Source organism: Salvia hispanica, chromosome 3 (genome assembly GCF_023119035.1).
Source record: "Salvia hispanica cultivar TCC Black 2014 chromosome 3, UniMelb_Shisp_WGS_1.0, whole genome shotgun sequence".
Lineage (NCBI taxonomy): Eukaryota > Viridiplantae > Streptophyta > Magnoliopsida > Lamiales > Lamiaceae > Salvia > Salvia hispanica.
Genome location: NC_062967.1, coordinates 10,494,552 through 10,519,389, shown reverse-complemented (window position 1 = coordinate 10,519,389; position 24,838 = coordinate 10,494,552). Strand labels below are relative to the sequence as shown.

At 34.8% G+C, this 24,838-nt stretch overlaps 3 protein-coding genes across 5 annotated transcripts; 1 reads left to right on the top strand and 2 right to left on the bottom strand.

The window, feature by feature from the left end:
• Positions 1–90: 90 nt before the first annotated feature.
• LOC125213232 (putative respiratory burst oxidase homolog protein H) lies at positions 91–3,901 on the bottom strand. 2 transcript variants are annotated; one of them, XM_048113657.1, is made up of 14 exons: positions 3,432–3,901; positions 3,187–3,349; positions 3,056–3,104; positions 2,874–2,987; positions 1,983–2,789; positions 1,812–1,904; positions 1,624–1,739; positions 1,432–1,534; positions 1,286–1,368; positions 1,071–1,218; positions 857–988; positions 648–776; positions 476–554; positions 91–388 (listed from the first exon to the last, which is right to left on the bottom strand). In XM_048113657.1, the coding sequence occupies exons 1-14, from the start codon at positions 3,784–3,786 to the stop codon at positions 279–281; spliced, it is 2,481 nt and encodes an 826-aa protein (XP_047969614.1). In that variant the 5' UTR covers positions 3,787–3,901; the 3' UTR covers positions 91–278. The 2 variants fall into 2 exon arrangements, with proteins under 2 accessions (XP_047969614.1, XP_047969612.1); XM_048113655.1 differs by having other exon boundaries at positions 1,286–1,534.
• Positions 3,902–4,363: 462 nt separating this feature from the next.
• Positions 4,364–10,868, bottom strand: LOC125213230 (kinesin-like protein KIN-5D). The gene is made up of 23 exons (XM_048113653.1): positions 10,683–10,868; positions 10,185–10,430; positions 9,974–10,103; positions 9,688–9,843; positions 9,133–9,609; positions 8,835–8,932; positions 8,596–8,752; positions 8,433–8,502; positions 8,196–8,272; positions 8,029–8,082; positions 7,862–7,942; positions 7,660–7,771; positions 7,372–7,458; positions 7,117–7,292; positions 6,798–6,959; positions 6,618–6,725; positions 6,356–6,514; positions 6,204–6,287; positions 5,489–5,694; positions 5,307–5,408; positions 5,110–5,219; positions 4,870–5,021; positions 4,364–4,788 (listed from the first exon to the last, which is right to left on the bottom strand). The coding sequence occupies exons 2-23, from the start codon at positions 10,364–10,366 to the stop codon at positions 4,573–4,575; spliced, it is 3,156 nt and encodes a 1,051-aa protein (XP_047969610.1). The 5' UTR covers positions 10,367–10,430; positions 10,683–10,868; the 3' UTR covers positions 4,364–4,572.
• Positions 10,869–18,260: 7,392 nt separating this feature from the next.
• Positions 18,261–19,963, top strand: LOC125216991 (zinc finger protein CONSTANS-LIKE 14-like). Of its 2 annotated transcripts, none has more exons than XM_048118795.1 (3): positions 18,261–18,548; positions 18,654–18,806; positions 19,630–19,963. In XM_048118795.1, the coding sequence occupies exons 1-3, from the start codon at positions 18,282–18,284 to the stop codon at positions 19,813–19,815; spliced, it is 606 nt and encodes a 201-aa protein (XP_047974752.1). In that variant the 5' UTR covers positions 18,261–18,281; the 3' UTR covers positions 19,816–19,963. The 2 variants fall into 2 exon arrangements, with proteins under 2 accessions (XP_047974752.1, XP_047974751.1); XM_048118794.1 differs by having other exon boundaries at positions 18,642–18,806.
• The last annotated feature ends 4,875 nt before the right edge of the window (positions 19,964–24,838 follow it).

The following is a 24,838-nucleotide window of genomic DNA, read 5'->3' as shown; positions in this document are numbered from 1 at the left end:
TAGTCAACATTATCAGTAAAACTTGAAGAAACTTTCGATAACAGATTCTAAACAGAAAGCATATCGATCATCAAATCAAGTTGTGAGCATGTTCATTTCGAAAATGAGAATGCATATCTGATAAGGTATACACATGAAAGGCATTCATCAATCAGACTATTTTTTCACAATGAAAATCGAAAGATTCAACGACGTATAGATGAAGAGTTGAATGCAGAGGATGAATGCTGGGGCTGATCATATAAACATGCAAGCTTTTCTATCCAAATCTTGAAGCTCTAGAAGTTCTCCTTGTGGAAATTGAACCGAGTAGATGAATTCATGGTGAATTCTTGGCAGAGCCCCTTGAGTGTCTTTGTTAGCATTGGACTTCCACAGTAGAACACTCCTGAAACACATGCATGATTTCGATTTAAAGCTTTGAAGATGCTTGTGTTTTGCAGGAAAATTAAAATGTTAGAATTCATGGCTTTACCTATCCTACTAGAAGGATGTACAGTGGATAAATTAGTGAAGACTTTTCTCCAGTTGGGACGTGCAAAATGAGTCCGTATCTGTTCCAACAGCAACCTCAGAATCAGCAGACTAGTTCAAGAAAACATGCATATCCTCCTGTTGAGAGTTGTTATAGCTGTGAATGTGCTTACCCTGCTATCTGAGACGACGTCTTTTCCATTCTTGGCATGTTGCAGCGACTGCACCATCGCTATCAGCGCTGATCGAGCATCACCTTCCTCATACATGCTTGTCAGGTAGTTGTGCATTTCTACGATATGCTGCAAGTAGCAGCAACTTTGGTTACATAGAAAAAGATAAGTTTCTTAGCTTGGTGAGTTTGATGTAGTATTAGGCTTACATTATGGTCATATTCTGCAATGTCATCCATGACGCCTTTGAACCAGTCAAACGACCCTTGCTCCCTCGTCACCCAATAAAAGTATGCCCTCTCTGGACCACGCTTGTCTGTAGGCACTTCATCTAGTAGTGCCTGATTCAGGAAGTTATGAAATCTGTTTAGTAACATTGTCACTTGATTTTGTGTACAAATTGGTGGATTTCTTTGCATTTACCGAGCGTGATTCATTGTTCACTATGTCCTTGATAATGCTGATGAATGGAGTAGCTCCTATACCTAAACCAACAAGTAGAAGAATGTCGAATTTCCTGTAATCCTGCGCAGGTGCACCATAAGGACCTCTAACGACGATTCTTGGGAATCTGTGGAAAAAGATGAGTGAGATATGTGCTATGTTGAGCTATTGAAAATATTAATTGAATTTCTCACTCTAGTGGACTTTCTGTGTATGCCTTAGTTTCCATTCTCACCAGATCTCCCCTGCTTTGTTTCTGGGATTGAGGCTCACACGCCTGTGTAGAATGAATAATTACAGTCAAAAGAAACCTCACAGTCGTATGTGCAGTATAAGCTACCTTTTCAAAGCGATTCTTGATCTCCGTTGTCCAGTCTCCCAATGTCCGTACATGGACGCTCAGATAGTCGTCGTCTGGTGCAGAAGTGATGGAGAATGGATGCCTGTGAAGAAAGGTTTATAGAGTGAAATATAGACAACAAGTAGCAACAAAAATACTACTCCACTGTTGTAGGATTTGATTATATTTTACCATTCAAAGGTAGATATATCAGGACATTTGACAAATAGGTACATCCCACTCTTGTATCTGAATCCAGGGGGCTTGCTCATGTATAGGGCCAACACATTTCCTGTATATATGACAGCCTGCGCTTCGAAAACAAGAAAAAACGAGGTGGGCTTGCTGCTGCACGCGTGTAACAAAAACACATGTGTTACCTTATTGATGTCAACTTTGTAGTTTCTGTCATGGAGTGTGAGGATTCTCTCAGTGGTGTAGACGAGCATTGGTACTGACACATACATCCATGTCTGTAAAACCAATCCACATTTCAATGGAGATTCTAGAGTAGCAAGAAAAAAAGAAACATGTATCCGAACATGACATACCGTCTTCTTATACCATTCTGGGGTGAGGAAAAGGAACCAGCCATGGACAAGCAAGAGGATATAAACCACAGCTAGCAGATGGTGAGCATACCAGAAGGCATTGAACCCTGCCAAACCATGGAATGGCCCCGGAAACTTAACCACATTCCGCCTAAACGAGTGAGTTGCCAATATGAAGGCATAAAGCATCAAAAGTATCATTATAATGCCGGTAATCCCTTCAATACTTAACAACAAATCCATATAAGTCGGCTGCTTGTAATTGAAGAGTGGTCCAAGGATAGTATCAAACTGATCTTTAGGGCAGCTGGATATCCTGACAAAATTGCAGCTCATGTGCATTATTATATGAACCATGGTGCCCAACATAACCTCCACCGAGACCAGCTTGTGGAAGTTGATGTTTTCATCGAAGGGGATTACGTGGCCTAGGAATGTCTCTCGTAGCCTTGTGAGAGTTCTTCTGCACACGGGCACGAGGATGAGGGCCATGTTGAACTTGACTGTCTCAGCTGCAGCCTTGGCGAAGCAGAGGCAGAATCCAAGCACTTGGAAAGCAGGTACCCGCTGATACGCATTCAGCTTCCAAGTGAAGAGGGAGATATTTGTGCCCTGCCATAGCATGATGATCCATATTTTTTTCCAGTTGTCGAAGAATCTCTCCTTGGTCTTGGACAGGAACCGGCTGACTGGAGTACTGTATTCTTTGGGGATCATGGTTTTTGCCAGTGTGTCTGCTTTCTTGTCTGATCTTTGGGTTTCTTCTGATCCAACCATCCCTCTAAGAAGTGCTTCGAGTTGCCACATCTGTTTGAATTAGTACAAGAAGCATAAGAGATAGGGTGCTAGTTTAATTTTCAAGAAAATGATGAGATAAAAAAATGGTAATACCTCTACATATCCATGATTATCAGGATCTAGCTCCTCCATGATCAATGCAGCATATGTTCCGGCTTCTTGCTTGAATTTTGACAGTTTGTTCGCGGATGCACTCATAACTAGAACCTTAACTTGACAGAAAATGAGTATATACATGAAAATAGAAAATTTGATGTAATGAACTTGATGCTCACCTCTCTGACCTCATCCTCTGATAGCTTCCCATCTCCGTTCTTGTCACACCTGTGAAGTTAAAAAAAATACTCGTATCATAAGCTGAAATAAATAGTCGAGCATCCTATTTCAAAACTACAAATGCTCTTACATGTCAAAGAATATATGAAGCCTTGCATCCAAGTCTTGATTTGTCATGTCTTCCCAAAATTTCCTTAGTTGTAGCAAGTCTATCCCATTCTCAGTGGCAATGTTTCGACGCCTTGCCAGCGCCTCGAACAGCTCCCCTGCAAATTCCTTGCTGTCTCCCATCCCTTCCACAAGAAATAAGGTCAAATCCAAAGCCAAAAACTCACCCCCAAAACAGGTCTATCTTCAAGGATTTAAGGAAGATACCAATGCAGGCCCCAAACTTGTCCTTAAACAGCCTGTCATCAACGGAATTCACGCAAAAACGCTTTTCAATGGCCCTCCACCCGTCCTCCTCCTTCCCCGTCTTGGCCCTGTCAAGAAACCGGAGGCTCATCAGGCCCCTCTTTGCACCCGATTCTGTCCTTCCCATCTTAGGGCCGGAGCTCGTAACCACATTCCTCTTCCTCAAACTGCTGGATCTCTCATTGAAAGACGTAGACGAAGAAGTTGTTTTTTTGCCATCTTCCATGGCAACATCATCCATGCCATCAATGTGTATATTTTCAAGAATCCATTTTTCAGAATCATCTTCCCGCCCTCCTGACTTTTCAGATGTCATGTTGTTCAGTGAGATCAATAATTCTGGGATGCAATATGATGAATGTGAGTATGAAATGTTTCAAAATTTTGGTTGGATTCTGGGAGAGAGGGAGAATAAAAAGGAAGAATAGATATTTGAGGAATAGACACAGATAAAATGAAAAGTTAGTTATATTAGTTATTATACATAGTCTTTAAAGTCAATATCATGATTTCAGCCTAAAAGTTGACTTTGTTTTTGTACATATAATGAAGTGTTACAATAAGGGCTACAGAGTCATTTTTTAATAAAAATAATTAAATTTTTTGGGACACTCTTACTAACTTTTCTTTTAGTAGGATGCACGTAGTTACTGAGAATTACGCATCACTGGGGAACGTGCATAAGACATTAAATAAAAAAAATTAGCAATGATTTCACACGTAAAAGAATGGGTTAGTACTAGATCTTGATTCTTGACTAGTATTTCATAATTAGGATGTAATATAAAATAAAATAAATTGAAGAATAATTAAATGAGAATAGAAGTTGAGTCTACAAAAATGAAGGGAGAAAGTAAGAGTAGGCAAGCCATTCAAATATGATACAAACCTCAAGATAAAACGAGTATCATCATTATAAACTGATTTCATAGGGCAATTTTACAAAAAGAATTTATATATACACACTCATATATGTATATATAGTAGAATTATACTATATGTGTAGTTCATGAAGAGGTTGAACATATATTTGGGGCCTCATGGATAAGCCACCGGGCCTTGACTATATATGCATATACTTTTCAAGCAGCAATCAACTCCCTTAATTGAGGGCAGTGAGGGGAAGTCGGGAGTCTCTCATGGCTACGGCAGCTTCTAAAATATGCTTCGCATCACCATTTGCTAGCTTTGATGATTTTGCATCCCAAAACACACTTAGCAGTTCCTCGAACGATGGAGTTCTCAGTTCCTCGATGGAGGCGACGCTTGACGGGTTGATTGGTCTTTTCTTTGGTGTCGAACATGATGGTTGATCAACCTGAGCATAAATGAACCCAAATTGGTGAACTTAAGAACATTGGAGTATGATATATCTCATAGATAGGCCTACGGGTCTTACCGTGTACTCTTCTAGGAGGCATTTCCCAGCAGTTTCTGTAATTTCGACAATCTTGTGATAATGTCCACTGTTCAAATCCCTCAAGTCTCCACAACAAGGAACAATCATGGAATCAAGATTGCCACATGCCTCGTGGTCAAGTTGTAACGAACCTGCAATTGGTTTTCACTTCATTAAACATGTTTCAACAATATAAATTTCCTGTTACTCAGACCAGTTACAAAAAACAGGAAAGCTTACGGTCAATGGAGGAGAGAAGATTCTTGCTTCCAGTATCTGTGTCTTCCAATGCAGAACTCACAGCAGAAGAGAAACGTCCCCTTAAGATGTCAATAGTATCCATCCCTCCTCTACAGAGAACAGATATTCATGTAAGATCGCAATATGGAAGAACAGAAGAAGAAGACTTGAAGTGGAACCCTGGATTTGTTACTAACCTAACTATTTCATCTACTGAAGCAACATTGGTCTTCTCAAGATGAAGCAGGGACTCTTGAGCACTTTTCCATTGTTGTGCACCCAATTTGGCTTGTTCCATGCTGCATTTTATGTACGTTTAACAAGTTTAGCATCGGCCAAGTCCAGCAGTTCAGAAAAAAAGTGTATAAAGCACGCTAACCATTTATGAAGGACCTCTTCCATATCTCCTTTCCCGATTTGGACTGAAGCAGTATCCTCAAGATAATGAGATTCTGCACTTTGTGTGTAACTTGTCCATTCAGCTTTGATAGAGCTGGTAGTTTCTTGCATAGTTGACATCTCTTGCTGTAATTTACTGGTTCTGCTGGCAGCGCTCTCTCGAAGTTCAACAATCGCACATTTGACCTAATGCAATAAAAATTTAGTCAAGAAAAATTGCTAAAGGTTGACTTATACGAGAGTATATATGTGTTTAATGAATATAAAGGATGATTCTATATGAAGAGGTTAGGTTATCTTGATTATTCTAGATGACTATCAAAATATATAATCTTAGATGTGACAATTTAGTGGCCGTTCGGTTGGTGCAACTGAAGCATGTGTACTATTTAGTTCTATGTTCGGTTAATAAAATTGGAGGACTAATTAATCCATGATACTATATTATATGGATAATCTCCCTGTTGTCAGTCGGAGCCGTACCCCTGCGACAAAAACAATATGGGGCATGATTATCCCAGACTCAATCTCATTATTATTTTGTAATATAAACCGAACGTGGCCTTAATGTTTCAGTGCAAGCAAAGATAGGAAAAACCATTTTTTTCTTCTGCTTACTCTACAAAACTATCACACAATTTCAATCAAAATAATTATTAAGGAAGGAGGGGAAGATTAATTTTGGAGGTGCAAACCAGTTTCTTTTTCCGAGCATTTGAACCAGCAAGCAGCTCAGCCACTTTTGCTAGTAGTTGTTTTTCTTCATGGGCAGCACACTCCTACAGTGAAATCAGTCATCTGGTCAGAAAAAGCTTATCTAAGTGTGTTTTGTGAAGAGCTTTGATACCTCAAACTTCTTTTCAAGTTCAGATAATTTCTGGTCATTATTTGTCTGTGCCTCTTTGAATATTTGTCCCAGCATTGAAGCATGCCCGTCTAATGTCCTAAAGAAGTTTACAGTAATCTGAGAAATTGATCTTGTAGTTTCGACAGCTCTGCTATGAGCCTGTATATCATGTCAAACACAGCCAGTTATTATTCTGGTGAAAATAAACAAGAGATAATAAGTTAATTGGAACAATAACCATTATTAGTTACTAAAAATCAACCTCTCGCTGTTGTTCAGCATAAGCAGTTAGCTTTTTCTCCTGACTCTGCAGACTATCTTGAAGATCATGAAGTAAAGCGTCAGCCTCGGAAGTTATTCCCTTGAAAAGCTGCATCACATGACATTAGAATCAGAAAATGCTAAAGAAAAAATCCCTAGTAATTCAAAATGCAACACGAACCTCTTCAAAGGCCGAGGAGTGTTTAGAGACTTCAGAGTTCAGTTGCCCAAAAGTTGATTCGGAGTTAGAATTAAGTTCTCCAGCTAAATCATCTAAAGCCTTGATCCCAGATCCATACATGGTTTTAAGTTTCTCTAGATGACCTCGAAGCTCTTCAGTAGCCTGCAAAGTGCACAACGAAGTTTACTAAAAGGCACTTAGAAGTGACAGGTACCACATGAATTTGGTAGGGGTGATAACTCATCCAGGGATGGAATTTTATGAACAAAAATGTCCCTACCAAACATGCCATAAATATATTAATATAGATAAAATATACCTCAGTTTTTGTAGATACAAATGAATGCATGTCTTCTTCCATCTCTTTTAGCTGTTGTTCTTGCTGTGTGGTCGATGATGCCACAGCTTTGTGCAAGACACCTAGCTCCTCAGTCAATTGGGACTGGAACCTCTGTATAAGAGTTCTGTTGTCATCTTCAATTTTGTCCTTGCGTTCTGAAATATTAGTATGTTGAGATTAGGATAGTATCTTTATATAATAAAATATAATACCATTATCAAAGTAAGGACGGACCAATCTTGGTGAACAGATTAGTGATATCTGATGCAGCATCCTCCAGTTCTGACCGAAGCTCTAGTGCCCGCTCTATGAGTGCTTTCTCTGGTGGAAAACATTCAGATTACAATGTGTCAATCGGTTAGAGGCAATGTGACGAAAAGGTAGTGGCTGGGTAGTAACATAATTGGAGTTTTGACAATGGAATATCTAAGACAGTCCGGAAGAGGAAATTTAAATTTCATTTATAAGGACAAAAAATACAGAAACAAAAGTAAGTAAAGAAGATGATGCCACGGCACCTACCAGATTTCAGAAGATTGGAAATCAAAAACTCCTTTTCTTTTATTGTTGCATTTGCCTGCATATGCCTTTCTTCAAGATCAAGCAACACATGCTCAGTTTCCTTAAGCCTTTTCTGTATCATGACCCAAAAGCCTAGTTATTGCATGACAGTAATATGAGTAGAAAATGTTTTAAGTTTGAATGGGCACTAATTGAATATTACCTCAGTCTTTTCAAGCTTATCACTCAGTTCAGCAGTCGACTGCTGCTGAGAGTTGTACAAATCCTGGAGTTCTGCTAGTTGCTGCTCATAAATTTCATGTCAATAATAAATCATATTTCATCATGGGAACAACCAACAATCCAGTGAGATTTTATTGTTAAATATACCTTGTCCCTGGAATCTAGATCAAGTTCCATACGCTCTATCCTTTCTGACATGGCCTAAAAATTAGAAGAATGCGATATATATGAATCAGTTGGAAAATTCTTCACTTCTTCTACCTTAGTAAATACACTTATTACATCAAAAGCACTTGATAGAGAAAAAAAGGAACCTTTTTCTCTGCCTCCTCTTGGAGATAACGATCTCTTGGTATGTATATTCCATTCTTCTCTCTTGCAGCATACACCTCTGAGAAACATATGGTTTTCATGAAAAATAGTAAGATAAAGAGTATACGCAAAAGACTAAGAACCCAAATTTGACATTTTATAACTCGATGTACTAAAGGAATTTCACTGAGGGAGAGGAAGGGAAAAAGAGTCAGTTGAGGAGGGTGTGGATAAAAGACCTTGCTTGAGTCGATCAATTTCAAAATATAAATCCTTGATCACAGCAGATTTCATCATCTTCTGGTTGATCTGTAAGTATATTAACCAATAAATAAGTCATATTAAGTTGGCATTAAGAGTAGCAAAGCTGCCAAAAAAAGTAACTATTCCAGGAGTACTAACCTCAGGTTTGTTCTTTATGTTTTTGGCTCGGTGTGCATAGTCTAGTGTGCTGAGTGTCTCTTCCAAACAAAGTATGGAAGGGGATACCGTGGCAATTATACATGTTTTCGTTTTTCCTCCCAGAGAATCTCTCAGCAACCTTGTTAACTTGCTATCCCTGAGATTTAAGGTAACATTATGCAATATTTCTGAAACACGCCTAACCAATTCACAGACCAGCACTGGTGAGATCTATATACCTGTATGGCACATGACCAGAATGCTCAACCAAAGCATTTATAACTCGACCAAGTGTCAACAAGCTCTTGTTAATCTCACCAGCTTCCCTTGCTCTGCCCTATAAAAGTAAATAAAGCTTTTCAAAAATCATAGAGGATCTATCAGACTATGATTGCAGCAGAATGCGTTTCAAGAGCAACTATTCTATTAGCTATATGGTATCCACAAGTTCAACTATAAATATTCTGTTGTTTCTTTCGTTGTGCATTACATATATGGAAGAGGTGGCTAGTCTTCGGATAATGAATCATTCCTCACCTCTCTAGCGCCAGAGCGTGAAATATTCTCTGAACCAGCAAGGTCAACGAGATTCAGCTTCCCACATTTGATCATTTCCTCTCCTTCTGGGGTACACTCCTTGATGTGAATAGTGATAGAAAAGATAGAGTGAGAGCGACTGCTCTGTTTGTTAAGAAGAGTCTCCGCTGTCTTCCTTTTAGCAGAACCTTTCTCTAAGATCTTATAAATCTCATTCGCAGTAGTCACAATCTCTTCTTCCAGTCCCCGAACAAAAACTCCACCTTTTCCATCCTCCATAAGCGCAATAGGTTTCTTTGATTTGTCCTCGGGAAATTTTGAAGTTTCTTCTGGTGCTAAAAGATCTGATATTTCCTCGTTATATAGTTCTAAGAATGTGACTTTCATGCTATACTCAGCATGCTGAGCCTCTAAAATGTCAAAAATTTGCCGAACAGCTCTTGGAATAACTCCTGCGTCACTTGGATATTCACCATTCTAAACAGAAAGAAGAGTTAAAGTTACAAGAATGAATATGACAAACAACATTGTCCATTAATAGCACCAGAGAAATACCTTTTTCCTTGATCCACCCTCCATCGTATACGTCTTCCCAGTTCCCGTTTGCCCATAGGCAAAGATGGTGCAGTTATACCCCTCTAGCACCTCAAACACAATAGGGCAGACTGCTTGTTCAAATAAATCCTTTTGCTGGGATGATGGCCCAAAGACCTAAACACAAGCACATAAATCCAATTTTTACAATGCCACCTAAAGCGAGACAACGCAAAAGCAGAACTTGGATGGAATTTAAAGAGTAAGATTGGATAATGAATCAAAGTAGCATTCTGAAGAAACACACCTTGTCAAAAAGGAAAGTCCTATCTATCTGCTTATTAGCAATAGTCTGAACAGCACAGACTTCTCTTTTGTTATCATTGCAAGAAATCACCACAGGCGTATGTATTCTCGCCTCATCCTCGCTCAACGGCCTATACAACACAAATAATGCATTTATTGGAAGAAAAGATGAAAATGCTAAGAAAATCAAAAGGTGAAAAAAATCCACCAACCTGCATCGAACAATGACCTGCACATTGACACCTTTCTCCTTGTCTTGCTTCCCATTGAAGCTCCCCTCCCCGGATCGCAGATCTCTCCCCGCCTTATCACTCGAGCGCGGCGTCTGCGATGGGGAAATCGGCACCATTCCTCCTCCTCCGCCACCGCCTCCTCTTCTCTGTGTAGCTTCCATCGCAATTCAACGCTCCAAATCTCACCGCTTCCACTAATTAACGGATCAATCCTCCTGCACTGAACTGCAAGTGAGGCGATCTCAACTCAGTCAACTGAAGCCCACATTTTTTCAAATCTCAAAATTAAAACAATAAATCGCAAAATCCGCGGAAAATCTTCGACTTTTGATTGAGCAAAACAGTATAGAAATAGAAAAGGGGAAACAACGTAGAGCAAATGAAGGAATCTAGTAAAACGACAGAGCACCTTGAAGATCGGAATTAATTTAAAAAAAAAAAAAAACAAGTGTACAAGAGATGAGGGGAGTATAATACCTAGAGATGAGGTAAGAAGAGGGCGGCAATCTGGGAATGCAGAAGGAGAATGTGAGTAGTACAAATGGCAAGGCTATAGAGACAAGAGGTGAACAGGGGCCGTCTCGATTATCTTAAAATTAAAGCAGAGGGAGTTGAGTTTAGAGAGTAGAAAGAGAATCTAGTGAGAGAAAGAGTAGAAGCATGGCCGTTATGAGTCACGACATATTTGAAATTGAACCAATACCAAATCAAGTTCATCTAAAAATATAATTTCACTTTTTCCTGCTGCTCAGTAAAATATTCCAAATTCAAATATTCGATTATATTCAAATCGATATTTATTTTCAAATTTTTGGTTTGGATTAGTTTTTAAATAATTTTAACATGGTCGGCTCAAATATTTAAAAATCTCAAATCATCCAAAATATATTTATACATATAAAACCTTTGTGTTGAACAACTCTAGTGGGGTTTTAATTAAATTTGGTTTTGATTTTCAATTTTTTTTATATATTTTTATGTAATTGAATTTTTCGGATAGGATTAGGTTCATTGTTTTATGAATATTTGAATTATTAAATTGGATTGGATAAAAATTCGAATGCTTAATTTTTATTTTTATTTTCAAATCAAATTCAATGCATAGTGAATTGATCGTTACATGTTGTAATTTTCGATATGTTTAAAATGAAAAACAAATTGTTGAAGAAAAGCACGCACAAACCATGCTTCCAATGAATATAGTGTGTGTGTGACAAGCAACTACACACTGTTTTAGCTTTTTTAAAATATATTTTATATAATTGGTTAAAATCCATTTTTTTATTTAAAAATAATAATTTGCACGCCACGACTATAGCTCGAATTTTCAATCATATAATTGTATATATGTTTTTTAAGAGAGTAGTATTTTTTTTTCTTCTAAACCTAATAACACTTTCACATATTACTGTCTCCAAAGGCACACCTTGAGGGTTTCACTAAAGAAAATTGGATTTCAAGCCAACATAAATTAGTCAAAGTATCAAAATTATTAAGTTGTTTTGTCTAAATTATTTTCCGTGTTAGTACCATTTCTATACTTTTTAGGCATTGAATGCTTACTCCAACAAGTATCTATTTTCTTTAAGTGAGATTTTGGTGCTAAAAGTTTTGTACTTAGATCAATTAAAGTACATTTATTATGTTTTTTAAAACTTAACAAGTGTTATAATTGATAATTAATTTAGATAGATAATAAATTATTAAAATATTATTGACTGTTTCATCATGAGCATTGAGCTCTCCCTTATTTTAGGAGAATGAGAATTTATTACTCCATGTTTAATTTAGAATTAATTGAACTCTAATAAATTAATTGGATAATACTTAAAATAACTTAGTTAATTGAAATCAGAATTGGCCTCACTATGCACGATTCTTTTATTGCTTATTAAAATGGATCAAAGCTTTGGATTATTCACCATAGATGAGTTCTGCAATTGAATCTAATTTACTTGACATATCTGTTCAAAAGAATATAATCATAGAAAGTAGAAACAGTACTAATGATATTATTATATGTATACAAATATTCAATTAGGATTGAAATTTTTTTTAAAAAAATGCCTATTGCTTTACCTAGTCTTTACGATTTGTTTATCAGACTGACGAAATTCCCCCAGTATATGGGGACAAAATAATGAGTGTTCAGATAGTCCAAGTCCAACAATGTCACATTTTTTTGGAAAATTTTGTCTTTTCACTTAAAATTTAGTGCACGAACATCATCTTAATTAGACAGGGTAGTATTATTTTCTCTAGGGTCTCGTTTCCTCTATAAAAAAATAAAAAAGAAATAAATTCCATTAGTCATCCCCAAAACATTGCTCACTATTATCCATCTCTGTCAAGTATGACATACTATATCCACATAATAAAGCATTGTACTAGGAGTAATAATTAGTAACTGAATTTTAATTTGGTATGAAACCGAAAAATTGAAGCATGATAGTGGAGTCCTTGGTTTGGTGTGAACAGTGTGGTGAAATTGCACCAAATATTAGTAATATAGTAGAACCTAACAAGACATTGTGGCAAAGAAATTGAGATGTAAGGTAAAACATCACAAGGAAATGAGATAGAGATAGGTTGTATATGTGGTGAGGAATGTGCCCCCATGTGATATGACCCCTCACATCATCATATTGCCTCCTAATAAGTACTCCTATATTTTATTTAATTTGAACTTCCAATTACCATGTTAAGATTTATTCATACTTTTAATTATATGAGGGGGAGTTTTCTTAATTCTTAAACAGGAAATGTTTTGTCAAGCAGTTTAGATGCAAAACTTAAAAGTTGTAGGGAGGGAGGTTGCTGTCCTCCAACCCATATATATTCATCTAATAATTTATTTTATTTAACTGTCAACCTTGCACTAATATTAATATTATAATATATTTATAACATATTTACTTGAATATTGACATGCTTCCAATTGTACATGTATTTAGTGTGACTGTGAATTCATGTGGAAGTGTTGCTTGGAAACTAGTCTATGTATATATGCCCTGACAGCTTTAGTTGTGCAGTTGCAACTCATACATATGTAATATGTTTATAACATTCTCTGCAACATTACATATGCTCTCTATCCATTCTGCTCATTTTTTCATAACGCCAACTAAAAAGTAAAAAAGTTAAAGTAGAGTTTATCTCTAAATACTGATATACTTATTCTGACCTAAGCATATCACAAGCACGTGCCGTCTGTAATGTCTGCACGTGCCCCAAGATCCTTGACATATCCTCTATATTTATCTACTCCATATTTTATAGAACTACTAGTATAATCTATTTATATTCTCCTCTAATATATGTGAAATTTAAAAGATGTAAACAAAATAAATGTCAAATGTTTTTTTTTTTTCTTTCTTGCAACATCAATTCCGGCTAGCAAGCCCAATATTTTTAAACAATACTACCTGAAGAAGAACACTGAATACACTACTCCATATTAAAGGAGGTATTTCAATAAATACAAAAGCGGCAAAGAAAATGATGCCATAAAAAATAAACTAATGTATGACTATGAACTCAACTGCCCGTGACACAAAAAGGGGGTAAGGGGTCCAATGAATAACATGGCGTAAAGTGTAGCAAATCATAGTATATATACATGTGTGTGTGTGTGTGTGTGTGTGAGAGAGAGAGAGAGAGAGAGGTATATATATACGTATTTGGGAATGGTTGAAAGGGGGAAATACGGTGGAGATGGTCCCAGAAATCAGGTGTGATCTTTGAATAAAGAGTATTCATTTCTGAACACTGCACGTTTAATGTCTCATTTCTTCTAATAAATATATGTTTCAATTGGATAATAATATGATACTAGTACATTTTTTTTTCTTTTTTTTTTCTTTTGCGATTTGAGATTTTACGAATAATTTTGACTTTCGTGATTGGGTGGTCCAAAACTAAATTAGTAACCCATATATACCAAATACACTTTGATTCAACCTAGCTATATTAATTAACACATTAAAGTACTAAACCATTGATACGGTAGTTTTAAATTGATCTTTCTTTTTGCCAGGCAAATTTAGTTACGGAGGTCGCAGTTTTTACGAAGTTCAACCAAAATTGCAATTGCAATTTTTTGTATAATACTCTAGCTAGTGGTGTTTCTTTTTTATCTTTTGATTTAAAAAATGTTTTGCATCCACTCACAATATTTTTCAATTATCGATGAGGGTTGATTATCTAAATAGATTCTTTAAACATAAACTGTTTTATCGGTAAGATACAATATATATACTACTATAACAACATTTAAATTCATTTAAAAATGATGTTTATATCTTGGACTCCACAAATATTTATCACATTAAGACAATTTTGATGTCGAGGCGTTAAACTCTTGCTAATTACCTGCTACAACTATGAACTATGTACTGTCGAGACGACCTAGTGATAAAATGAGTAAGTATTTTTTTAGGCTATAGGTCTCTGAGTCTCTAATCCATCACTCACGATTTTTCAAGTGTAATCCGCCATCACATGTGGGGTGCATGCTATTGTACTAACTGCTATATGTGGAATAAGTGATTGATTTGTCGATGGTCGAACAAGGTTAAGTTCGCTATCATATAATGAATGATGCACAATTTTGCATCAGTACGAAGATGACCTTCATTTATTGCCAATCCCTTTTCCTTTCAGTTGGGCTCAACGGCCCAGTATTTTACTATAACGGAACTTGGGCCTTTTCCAAGATAAAGCCCATAGTTGGTATGCGTGGAGTATTGGGCTCAGCTTCAATCTGGGCCGACTTACAAAAACAATTTAGGATGAAGCCCTAATATTAGACTAAAGAGAATGATATAGTGTTAAACTCTCCTGCATGATCATGTGTTTGGAGTAAATAATTAGTTACAAAATTTTTCAAAATGAAAGAGATAGTAGTAGCTGTCTATTATAGTTTCTAACTTGCAAGAATGAACATAATAATAATCAGGAACCTAACCAACTACAAGTGTTGACTTAATTAGCACCATATTTTTTGATAGATTGAGATTGTTGCTGTCTTTTAACCAAAAAGCCTATTCCTTATAGCTGCACCTTTTTCTCCTATTTTTCCTCTTTAGGCATTAAAATGTAGATGCGAAAGCGACTATAGTGCTGTTTTAGCCTTATCTTGGACTTGGACTAATTGGATTCATCATTCATGCATATCACTTCTTTCTTCCTCCTTCTATTTCAACTCCAAACACACACACCCCTCTCACCTGATGTAGAAATCTCCACTCCTGCAGTCAATGCTTCACATTGTGTGTTGTGTGTCAAAACAAACTAATACTATCACTCAATTTATTAGTATTAGTAACATAAAATAAATTAGAAACATGTTTGCATACTATATATAGAAAGGGTTTCATGAATCTTGAAGAATAGAAAGTGATTATGACTAATTCTGTCTTTTACTGATGAAAATCAGGATAATCGAAGATGTTTTTTTTATTATTATTAATTCATATTTTCTATATAATCATGTTTTTGCGTTTCTAATTATGTAACGGGCCTCACGGCCCACTTTTTTGCTTCCATGCACAAGCAAGATAGGTGACCACTAAAGGCGTGATTTGAACCACTTTTAATCTTCACTTTCGGCTTTGGACCCATTAAAGGCCAAATCAATTTTCAACTTTGTTAAACACTTAATTTATTAGTATTGAAAAATGATCATTTCTGCAATACTATGCAGACAATTTAGTCAAAATTACACACTGATTTCAAAAATTGACATTTACCGAACCTGGTACTCGTACTGTACAAATATTTTTTTTATTTCACATAATAATAATAATATGAGGCAGCGATGTTTGATTGAAGAGTTTGTGATTAAGGAGAAGCTTAGGTCAAAATCAGAAAAGCTAAAGCTCTTTGTATGCGGAGAAAGGCAGCTGTTCAGCTTGGGTTTACATCTTCTACTCCTCGTCATATTATAATTTGTCCAAATTAATGAAAATAAATAAGTATTGTTTTATCAATAAAAGTAATAAAATCGGGGGAATCCTTATGGGAATAAGCATTGATTGGAATATAACATGAGAAACTTGATTCATTCATTTGCTTAAAACATACTACGTCCATCCCAAGATATTAGATCCATATACTATTTTGGAATGTCCCAACATATTTGAGCAATTTCTATTTATGGTGAAAATTACTTTATTACCAACTCCACTTACACCACAAAACAACATCTCTTAAATTCCTGTGCCCAAAAGAAATGAGTCTAATATCTTGTGATGGAGGGAGTAACAATTACTGAATAAGAAAAAAAAAAACTAAATAAGTTTATTTCCATCATGCTTCCAAGTTTCAGTTCTCTAGTAGTACTAATCTTATCAATATTTTACGAATTTTCAAACTAGTGAACTGTATAATTCGTAGTTGCATCATGAATTATTATCATAGAGTGTAGGCTTATTTCGAACTACATCACAAACCATTTATCTTTTAAGTAGTGCTCCTAAAAGCACTGATTAATTAATTTTTGGGCCACTCTGGACCAAAACGATTCTCTAAAGAGTTAATGCGTACCACAATCCACTTGCTAGAATCTAGAGAAAGAGGTTGGTGTCTACAATATAGATATACTAACATAGTTGCATTTATACAATGCTTTTAATTTAGATTTTATAGTGGATGCTTCTGCCGTAGATCTTGGTGATGAAACGGCCCAAAATGATTTTCATTTCTCAATCAAACATCAAATGTTTAATTTCTAGTAGTACATGCTAGAATAGATGCAAGCTAGGGCTAATTATCAATATTAGAATTCTCTTCCAACTTGAAGTTGCAATTTGTTACTATATGTTTGTTTGTTTTATACATAGAAAATTGTCAACTGGTCTTTTTTTAAATGGGGAGAGAAAAGGAAGGAAGCACTGTTGCAAATTGATCAATATCAAATGAGTAATATCGTAGTGGCAACAATTTAGTCGTAGAAAAGGCTAGCATGACATAGACATATCTTAAATCACACATTTAAAAAAAATTAATTTGTACTATTGAAAAGGGATTTTTTAAAATTCTATTATTCATCTTCTGTTAAATTATACGTTGATGAAATCTTAACATCGATTGTACGAATGATAGAAGATTTTGAAAAAACATACTAGTATATAATTGATCGAGTGGTTATTTATTTCATATTCATATGCATATTCATATTCCACCGTTTCCATATATCTAAGAGTTATAAACACAATATTGTCAAAATGATATTTAATTCGATCCCAATTCATGAGGTCTCTAGCATCCAAAAACGAACAAAATAAAGAAATAAATATTTTATGGAATGAAAATAGAAATTAATTAAAAAGCCTAAGCTAGAGTGTATATATATAGCATATAGTTTAGACTTTAGAGTAAAGAAGGGTGTGTGCCACCCACATGGCTCTAGCCTCTAGTCTATATAAAGAGCATATTTTGTAACTGAAGTGGTGGGGGCGTTTTTTATACTCTTATATTCATTATTATGTTACACGTGCTATTTCACCATCTAAATTTGCTATTTTGAGAAACACATACACAAATCGAAACACCAGTGTATTAAACACTAAATTTATGCAATTTACAAATTCATTTAGAAAAATATACCTATATTAACAAAGCTTAATTTCGTTACAAAAAAAAATACAAATTGACAAAAGAAATATTAGAAAAAAATTTATTAGGGATGTTAACTGGAGCAGTCCATCGATTTTCTAGTCAACTCTACTTCAGTTTTCGTATGTGTTAATTGAGTGCATCAAATTTGATCAAGATGGAAAATCTCAGTGTTAACCCTAAATATTCAGATTTTGGGACGATTCCATTAATGTGTGAATATTTCAATTTACCATTTGTATAAGGTGATGTAAATATCTAACCCACTTCCATCACCCCATCCCTAGTCATGTGGTAGTGCAGGTAGGCCAAGTGACAAGATTGGCAAGTCAACGCCCAATCGGACATGACGTCATCTATTAATATGGCCTTTGATCATAATCTTACCTAATTTAATTTCCCTTTATATATATAGGATCATCCCACAAAAATCATAACATAACACTAGCAAGAAAAATTATGTCCGGACCATATTGGGGCCAATTTTCACTCCACCACGCGCCGGCAGCTGAGCGTGTGTATCCGGCCCTCCTAGGCGGCGGCGACTACTACGATTCCATTGGGCACAGCAGCAGCGGCAGCAGCAGCCACGTGGATTCCCCGAAGTCGAATAGTACAACTTATGGAGCACACAGTCCTACACTCATCAATTGCCAATATCTCATTGATACAAATGTGGAAGCCTATTACAACATTGAATCAGAAAATAGCCATGACAGCTCCCAGGTAATGGTATCATCCAAGACTTTGTTTTATTATTGCAAGCTAACTATAGACTATAGTAATAACTTTAATTGTGTTTAATTGGCTAAGTAATAGGAAATGCAACAGTGCTATAAGTGGTCAAATAGCTCATTTGCAAGTGAGGATAGCGTATTTGAGAGCATGAATAGAGCCATTCCATACAGCCCAGAGGAGAAAAAAGAGAGAATTGAGAGATACAGAAGCAAGAGAAATCTCAGGAACTTCAACAAGAAAATCAAGGTTCGTTTTTACTTATTAGGAGGCCCACTACTAATCATAGTTTGAAAATAAAATTAAAAAGAATAATTTTAATAAAAGCATATTATTATTTAAATTATTTTATACATCCTTCCATGCAACACGTATAATGACGTCCGTATACTCCCTCCGTCCCACAATAGTATGTATGCACTCTTTCATTTTAGTCTGTCTCACAATAGCATGCACCTTTTAGTTTTGAAAGATTTTTCTCTCTAATAGGGAGGACCTATTCTCTACTAACAACACTTCAAATTTTTTTTTCTATTTCTCTCTTACTTAATTGTCATTAAAACTTGTGCCTAATAAAAATGTACTCCTATACTCTTGTGGGATGAATATAGGGAATAGTATTTATTCTCTAAGTGACCTTGCATAAAACATCCGTATAGTATTTACTCTATAACTAAACTTTAAAAAACACCACTCCTAATTAATGGCACTTGTCACATAGGTCTCACTACTCATAAGTTATACTCCCATCGTTCCTTCATAGTTGAGTCTTTTTTTTATTTTGAAAAGTTTCTCCATAGTTAAGTCGTTTTCCATAGTAGTAATAATTAATATTTTTTCTCACTTTTCTCTTACTTCTTTTTCTATCTATTTAACACACTAATCATCTCTTTCTTAAATTTTGTGCTTAAAAGAGTTCCAATTCAACTACGAGGGATTTGAGGGAATACCTAACTTTATGGAATCTATAAGTTTTTTCATCGAGTTTAGAGATAAAACAATCGATCTAATTAAGATGTGCTATGGTGAATCTTTTATTTGCAAGTAACATAGGGATTCTTGGTTGGAACAGTATGAATGTAGGAAGACTTTGGCAGACAGTCGGCCGCGAGTGAGGGGAAGATTTGCGAAAAATGATGTGATAGAGAAAGCGACTCAATGTCCATTTCAAGAGGAAGATGAGGACGATTATCAAAGCTGGATTACTATACTTGACGCACTCAACAAATCTGATCTTGGGTTAATATCTTCATTTTGATAAATTGATCTTAGTGTTCGATTTGTTTAACTATTATTTTCATCGAGAATTATTAAAATCATAAAAAAAGTATAAACTATTTTAAATATTTTCATTCCTTTGTTGATGTAATGTTGGTTTCATGACAATGTTAATATTGTATTCACAAGGTTCTCCGACTTGTAAAAAAAAAACTTTTTTATTGATGAAGAGACATTATATAACCATATATACCAATCAATTTCGCCAGCCGGTATCTACTATCGAAACTGGGAGTACTAAACGATTAGTTTTTGAAACAAATTTGTAGTGTTAATGATTGGTAAAAGTCATTATATAATCATATATGCCCATCAGTAGGCCCCTCAATCCGAAAAAGTCAAGTAATTGGATATCCGATACCCAATTTTTCTAGTTTCTGATTGAGATCAAGTACTAAGTGATGCACTTTTTATTAGCATTAAATAATCCTACAAGTATACAAGGTATATATTGTATAGTTAAAGATTAATACCGGATATCGAACACATGGAAAACAGACACAAATAGGCTACCTTCTACTAAGCTTCTTTTACTATTTGGAGAAACAAGAGATTTTGGGTTTTTAAAAATAAAAACTTGTAAAAACAAAAGTAAACAATGATTGCAGATAAAACACAGAGAAGATGCAGATGAGATAAAGAAATCTCAGGATTGTGCTTTCACAGTTATGATTATACAAATTCCAACTACAACATCCTAGCACAGTTCATACTTCACTAGAACGAGTCACACAAGTATTGTCCATGCGCACAAAGTAGATTACAGACACTAGGGGCGTCAATCCTAGATTTGTAACTCCTAAAAGCTCCTAAGACTATCAAGATGCCCTCACCCTCAATTAATAGTGTCGTTTTAAAGGAAGCTAATTGTAGTGTCAACTAAGCTCTTCTAACTCCCAACCTCCTCTCACGATATAGCAAGTCAATAAATCATCACGGAATGTGTCACTCAAACGTGAAACAAATTATCCAACACTTAGAATAGAAACGAAGTGATGAACAAAACGGATATTAAATAAATAGGAACCAAAGTCGTTAGTAATACATCCCTATAATTCTACGAATTTAGTTACACATGATTGAAAATCTAAAGACATAATCTTTAGGGAAAACAATAAAACATAAGAACTAAAGTAATAAAACTCAAATGTTGAATCCTTGTATCATTGATCCTCTCTTGAATCCCTCTTCAAACCCTTGCACTTGATGAACAATGTAGAACTCTCAAATATTACTCTCTGGAATTATGCAGCAAAAAGAAGATCCTTAATGATGAAGCTTGAGGGGTACTTATAGCCCAATTTTCGTGTACCATAATTATGGTAAATATTCAGCACAATATGATAAATTTTGTGGAGAAAGTAGGTCAAATATGTGCACCGCGTTTTCCAAGCGGCCGCTGTGTAATGTTCCGTAGCTTCTGTCTCTTGATCAGCGGTCGCTGCACTTTGTTTCAGCGGTCGCTGACAATCATCCTGTAGCTACAGGATCTCCTGGCGCGGCCGCTGCGCACACCCCAGCGGTCGCTGGGCATGTTCATCTTTCTCAGCACAACTTTCCCGACACGAACCGCTACTTGTTCAGCGTTTGTTGGCGGCCAGCGGTCGCTGGTTTCCAGATTTCCAATTTAGACTTTTAGCTATTTTTTTAGGCTCTAATTTGCACATTTCTCACAAAACACGTAAAAATACCAAAATAGATAAAATATGCAATTTATGGACATGTAATGCAACTTTGACACTCGAAACGGACCAAATAATAGACTTAAAACAGTGCAAAATTCGATCGTATCAGTAAGATTTTTGGATTGTGGTATCAGGTTGCCCGATATCGGATCGGATATACCCGACTTACCCGATTTTTTTTAAAAAATTATTTAATAAATCATGTATGTGTTAATACTTTGCCTATTATAGAACCAAGTCCACTGCGATTAATACTTGAAGACTTTATTGTGTATGTATTTGTTAATACTTAACATAATAGAAATCTCAAATCTGGGATATATTTCGAACTTTCGATGGATTTCTTTTGATTATTAGTGTTAATATTTATCTATACTAGTATCACACTCGTGCGATGCACGATCAATTTTATTTTCTTCATACTTACTTATTTCATTATGTAAAACAATTTTACGAAATAGAAAACAATATCATCATATGAAACCTAAAATCATAAATGTTCAAAATAAAAGTGTTATTATAAAATTATAAAATGAAACAACTTTCAAAATTATAAACAATATTGATTAGATAATTTAGCAAAAAAAATACGTGCATATTTTTATTAATATCTTGATAAATTAAATCAAAGTATTTATATTTTTAATTATTTTAAAAATTAAAATTTAAGGTCGGTAAATATAATAAAATTTGCTTATTAATGTATATGTTAAACATATAATTTATTGTTCACCATTCAATAAAATTACACAATTTTTGTAAATTAAAATAAATTAATTTACATTTTATTCATATATAGAATTGGAATCAACATGAAAAATCGTAATTTCATTTTCATTTCATTATCACTTACCAAGAATCATTTCATAGTAATTATTTGTCACTGATTATTTGGAGGTGTCAATGTGTATCTCAAAAGAAAAAGAAATGAAAAAAAAAATCAATCTTTTCAATTATATTTATAATTTTTATTTGCACAATACGTTATCACAATCTTTTCAATTATATTTAGATTTTATTGCCAGTTAACTAATTTTGAATTCTTTATTATTCTCATAATTTCAACCGCCACCTTATTTTGGGCGTATCATTATTTTTCCCATTTAAATTCTCCGTTTGGCTATTTGACTTGCAATATAATTAATCTTATTGAGCAATTAATAAGATTTCTATTACAATATCTTATTAATTATTTTTTGGAATGTTAAAAATTCAAAATATATTTATGTATGAGACACATTTAAATTGCTCACAATCTCATCAATTCCATAAATTAAGAATGAATCTGCATTCATTAATTATTAATTAATAAACGTTTCACCCATTTAATCAGTTTTATTTCAAAAAAAATGAAATCTCAAATTTCATAACTAAATAGAGTCTTCTCATTCTCAGCATCTCTTCTTTGTCTCAAAGCCCTCTCTCCACCGCTAATCCAACCTACCGCCCTTTTTTTTGCCGATAGGTAAAGCTCGTTGCCACCAACAGCCCTCTCTCTTTCTCTTTCCCTGCTTCTAGGCGACTCCCTCCGCACGACTTCTGGGCTACTTCTCCGCACGGCTTCTACGTTTGTACCATCATCACCGACATTACTTTCTTTAGAGTCTTCCCATATAGGAGCGATGCGTAGTTGCCTCAATTTTTTTTCTCAATTCCTCATTTCTACATGTTTGAGACTCTTCCTCGATTTTGCACATCCTGGAGTGGATGGTAGTGCCGGAGTTGAGCCTCATGTGGTTTTGGTGCTCTTTACACGTCTGTGACACCCTTACCTCTAATGATTTGTTGAATCAAGTTTTTGAACTTATATTTATAGAGCTTAGTTCATGTATTAACCATCGATCATTATGAATTTATAACGCCAACTATCATTATTTTTGTCATTATGGTATAGTAATAAAGTCAAAAATAAATTTTGCAACGATATAAAGAATTCGTCTAAATGCTAAAAGCCTGATTTTGGCGTTGGATTTGTATCAGTAGTAATTGCCGGATTATTTAGTGCAATTAGTTGTTTCCACAATTTACGTTTGTGGCAGTTATATTTCCTTAATGACGACCTAAATTAAACAATTTTAATTATTGTATAGGCGTTACATTTTTTAATGGCTGCTTTCAAAATATTCACAGAAACTTATATCTTACGTGTCATGAGAATGTGTAGAGGTTTGTTGGTAGTTACTCCGTAAAACATATTATTATTTATGGAAGATTTACTGCATTCTTGCCCAATACTTATAAATCTTAAAATGCAAAACCAAAACTTATGAAAATTCTAAAACACATCAAAACTCGCCTTTTATATTACTATAGATAACTTATTAATTTTATTTAATGTGAGGATGAAATGCTCATTTTGTGTTTAGCGTCATTTTTTTAAGCATGTTATCATTTTTATTACATATTTTTGTTTTCATTCTAATTCGAACTACCTCAAGTTTATATTTCTAAAAGTTTGTAGTTAATTTTTTAACAAAAAGAAAAAAGAAAATTTTAAAATCAGGACTGGATACCCGAAATCAGTTTCAGATCGGATATCATGTATCAGTTTTTAGAAAATTTAGAATCAGATATTCAAAATTTTGGATCGAATATCCGCATTTACCAATTTGACCAGACTGCTCATCTGGCGTTACAAAACCATTATACTAGATACTCAGTCTATAACCAAATCAATGTCAATGTTAATCATAGATGTGTAATGATATCTATTAATTTAATAAATTTAAATAGTCATATACTATTTTAATGTCAACAAACATTTTTAGTTTATTTATTTTAGTTTTATTCAATTTTTTTTCAACTAATACTTTACTTCCTTTCATTTTTATTTATATATCTCAATAATCTAGAGTAGAACAGATTCACCTCAGTACCCCTTTTTATAGTAGTAGTAGTAGTACCAAAAAACTTTAGAAAAAAAAATCTAGAAAAATGGAGGAAAATGTTATAGATACTTCTCAAATGGAGAGGCTGGGGGAGTCTATGATGCATTCGCCGACGAAGAATATCCTTGTCCTTTGGGAAGAAAAAACGGACACCTACAAATTCATTGAAACAAAAATGAATTAATTCCCAAACACGAATTATTATTTGAAGAAAATAATTAGAGGTGAAGATTTGTGGAGAAGCTGCATTACACTAGAATTAGTGGTTATGTATGATTGTTCATAAAGAAAAACTTAAAAGCCTAAAAACCTGGGTGGCACGCCGTAGCTACCTAGTATTAGGATTTGATTGATGAAATGAAAGAGAGTAAACGACGATTATATGATTAGATTCTTTAAAATTAGCCACGTCGTCCTTGTAGCTAAAAAT